We start from the raw sequence: 3905 nt of genomic DNA, 5'->3' as shown, positions 1-3905 counted from the left end.
TTCACAATTTGTATAACATTAACTTTACTGATTCAAATTTTTACATTACCTGACCAATAGATATGGATTAGCGATACAAATGTTGAAAAATGCAGTTTGTTTCTTTCTGTACATCAAAGAAGTTACGATAGATCCTTGAAACTTTGAATGATAGATACCTGGTTCTGCTTTGACAATAATTTGATATTCAAATATCAAATGCATGATTATAAATCGTACTCCGTCGTTCAGACACTCAGTCGATCATCCATTCATATTTAAATTCCTCATCGCAGATTTATTCAGTCATTTCTACTATTCAGTATACCAGTAGGATCATTACTTCATATTTTATATTCATGCATTCATTCATTATTCAATTCCTCATAATTCCTCTCCAACCATGATGAACATCACTTAATTGCACGACAAATTAGGGTAAAACAGGCCAAGTAAACCATGTAGACGGGACATATCGGGAGAAAGTGCTGAATATGTTTGCAAATAGCGCCCTCCTAGAAGAGAAATGAACACACATCAATCGGAACCACTGTTGAGTTCAGTGATCGGAACACATGAGACACGATCGTAACCGTACATTATCACAGTGCAATACTCTATTTACACCATAGAAAAGGACAAGTAGTCCTTTGGTGAGCTGCACTGTGGCATGTAATGTGTGTATTAATCACCAATGGCATCTTTATTCTCGGATTCTTTGGGAAAGCAGGCCTACCATTATACGCCGCAATATTAACATAATCAAACCATAGTCCATGAACTGTAGTTTTAAACCTCAATGGTAACCTCTGGCCCCGGTGTTTCAGGAGTGTTCAAACAGAATGTGAAATCACGAAACACACCGAAAGCAGGCAATTTGGTTATGCTGCATATTTCATAGTTCCTGTCGTTGCACAACGATCCTCTACATAACAATTAAGGCAATTCGGTATGGGCACTAAAAGTGGGCTGTTCGTTTGCTTGCTTGCTTGTTTGTTTGATTTTTGCCCTTAACATAATCACAGGATAGATCCATAACAGGAATCAATGTCCAAACATTGTGGATTATAAGGTTACAGGCACGATGGTATGCAGCGACGCTTCTACCGCTAACCAAAGTTCCGATTAAAGGCATATTTTACCATTTGCAGATGAAACAAAAACCAAGCATTAGTGCTCTAAAACACTTCAAAATATGAGTTAGGTATAGAAACAACCATGCACTTTAAAAAGTTTAATCCGTATAATCGATGTTAAGTATTGTCAAATACTCGAAATGTGAACAACAGTTATGATAAAAATGTTTCCAGACTAAACCGTGGACAGTTATGGCTTATTGAGAAAATACTGATATCTCCTTATATTTCACGCTTTATTGCAAAAATTTTATATGGTAGGATGTTTTGAGATACAAGAGACCTACAAATGTGCATCAAAATATGTGATATCTTGAACATTTTTCAAATCACTGCTCCCAAAGCTAAACAGGACCTTTAAAGGGACTGCTCAGTACAGGTTGAGGTGAGGAATCAGCATTGGTCTCAACTGGTTTTCCTAAATCAAAAGCGAATAATACAAACCTAACATGCTTAGAAGTATACAAATATCATACAAATTACAAGACACGAATACCGTGAATGGTCATTAGCTGCAGAGATACGCATTATTATTCTTTATACAACGTCCAAGTAGATCCTTGTAATTTGATTGGAGGATTGTTGGTGACGTGATATTCAATAAGTACTCCATTCAGCGCGCCGTGCAATTTTGGTTCTATTTTTGCGTGCAACTTGGTTCGATTTTTTCGTTCTATTCCACGGTTCGGTACTGCATGTACACTGTGTATTGAGTAGCTAGCTAGCGCAGTGTACGTGTGCGGTACATGCATGCGCGTATGTAGGCCTTGCCTACGTAGTGCTAGTGTGTACGTGTGTATGAGCGTTAGCGCAGCTAGCTTTAGATGTAACTGAGCTGCAACAATTTAATCGCAGACGACCCAATCTCGTTTGTTTGTAAACATCAAGGGGCCGTCAGAAATGGCGGCGGTTCAACCTAGTTTCGTTTCGCTAAATGACGACGAACTTGCGGAATTGGTTGATGCTGCGGACTCGACGAACACAAAAAAACAAATACAGTTTGCTGTGCATCGTCTGGAAGCATTTGCTGAATGTGCTGGAACGTCTTTGGCTACAGTACAAGGCTACGGTAATGCAGAACTCGATAAGTTTCTGTCTCGTTTTTATGGTGGGTTACGGAGAAACAATGGAGATCTGTATACGAAGAAGTCTATGCACGCAATTCGATATGGACTTCATCGTCACTTTCAGGCCACCAAAGACATAGACATTTGTAATAGTGACATGTTTAAAGAGAGTGACAAGACTTACAAAGCTATGATGGTTAAACTCAAGCAAAGTGGGAAAGGAGCCGTAAAGCACAAGAAAGCGGTGAGTGCAGAAGACATGACGAAGATCATTGATTCACTTGATACAACAACCCCGATTGGTCTTCAGAATAAAGTCTTTATTGACGTTATGACATATTTTGCTAACCGTGGGAGAGAAAATCTGCGTAGTATGTCGATTTCAGACTTCGATCTAGAGGTTGATGAACAGAACTTGCGTTACATTACCCGTCGTGATACTATGACTAAATCAAGACGTGAATGTGAGGACGAGGAATGTAGCGGCCATATGTACGAAATTCCTGGTTCAAGCCGATGTCCAGTCCGATCGTTTCTTGCTTTGAAAGAAGTTTTGAACCCGGCTGAAAAGTGCATGTGGCAACGTCCAAAAGCAAAGGCGCCAACGGACGGTTCTCCGTGGTACATGAATGCACCGTTAGGGATTAACACAATAGGAAATAAGATGAGAGAGATCTCTGAAAAGGCTGGGTGTTCGCAAGTGTACACAAACCACAGTTTGAGGGCAACAACATGCACAGTGCTGGATGAAGCTGGCTTTCCGAATCGACACATCATGTCAGTCACTGGACATCGTTCGGAATCGTCTCTGAAGCACTATTCGCGTACAAGTGACAAAAAGAAGAAGCTTATGAGTAAAGCGCTAGCTAACGAAATGAGTGAAAATGCTCAAATGCCAGCTGAGCCTGAGGTACAATCAAATGAAAATGTGTTGGAGGGGTTGGATGGCCTTCTTACAGATTCCCAAGAACAGTTAATTTTGAGCGAATCAAATTTCAATATCCAAAGTGCCACGTCAACCTCCTCGGTGCAACACTTCCACTTCCATGGTCCAGTTACCTTTTACAACAAGTAGGAATATGCCTAGGGAGTTAGTCCTGAAGTTCTATGGACTGCCGAGTGCTTGTATTGTGCACGTAGGAACCTATGTGTTTGTGTTTGACATTTCAACTCTTAGCGTTTTGAGAAAAATGTGTTGGAACTTTGACTCTTTCTTCAACTGAATTACGACGAGCGTTGAGGCTTTACTGCAAGTGTAAATGAGTTTCAAGATTAAACTTTCAACACTTTGATTCAGACATTCGGTTGATTTTGAACTACTGACCTGTATCTACCTACATTGATTGCACAAGCCAGGAAGAGAACCGCAGTGGATCCACATGTAAATATGGCTATATTTTTCATACATATTCTTCTAGGCCTAACTGTTACTTAGACCTACCCAACAATCCTCCAACCAAAAACAAAGATCTACTTGGACGTTGTATAAAACAAATAGTGTATGGTCTTTACTCGTGCAATGGAACGAGATTTCGCACTCGGTGAAAGATGAGGCGCTCTATTCAACTCGGCTTCGCCTCGTTGAATAGAGCGCCTCATCTTTCACCTCGTGCGAAATCTCGTACCATTACACTCGTGACCATTCACTATTTGTATATTTTTTTTTTACCGCATACTATACGATCCATCGTGAGCGAGTGATTTGTGTGTTTTTCCCCTCATA

The 3905-nt window shown here is 40.2% G+C and overlaps 1 protein-coding gene across 1 annotated transcript; it reads left to right on the top strand.

The window, feature by feature from the left end:
• Positions 1–2015: 2015 nt before the first annotated feature.
• Positions 2016–3257, top strand: LOC140229650 (uncharacterized protein KIAA1958-like). Its single transcript, XM_072309892.1, has one exon. It carries the CDS (start codon positions 2016–2018, stop codon positions 3255–3257), a length of 1242 nt encoding a protein of 413 aa, XP_072165993.1.
• The last annotated feature ends 648 nt before the right edge of the window (positions 3258–3905 follow it).

Source organism: Diadema setosum, chromosome 6 (genome assembly GCF_964275005.1).
Source record: "Diadema setosum chromosome 6, eeDiaSeto1, whole genome shotgun sequence".
NCBI classification, from domain to species: Eukaryota; Metazoa; Echinodermata; class Echinoidea; order Diadematoida; family Diadematidae; genus Diadema; species Diadema setosum.
Note: the sequence above shows the minus strand (reverse complement) of the source record. Positions and strands in the feature narration are given on the sequence as shown.

Excerpts from the sequence above, each read along its gene's own strand:
- LOC140229650 (XM_072309892.1), top strand. The coding sequence starts at position 2,016 with ATGGCGGCGGTTCAACCTAGTTTCGTTTCGCTAAATGACGACGAACTT.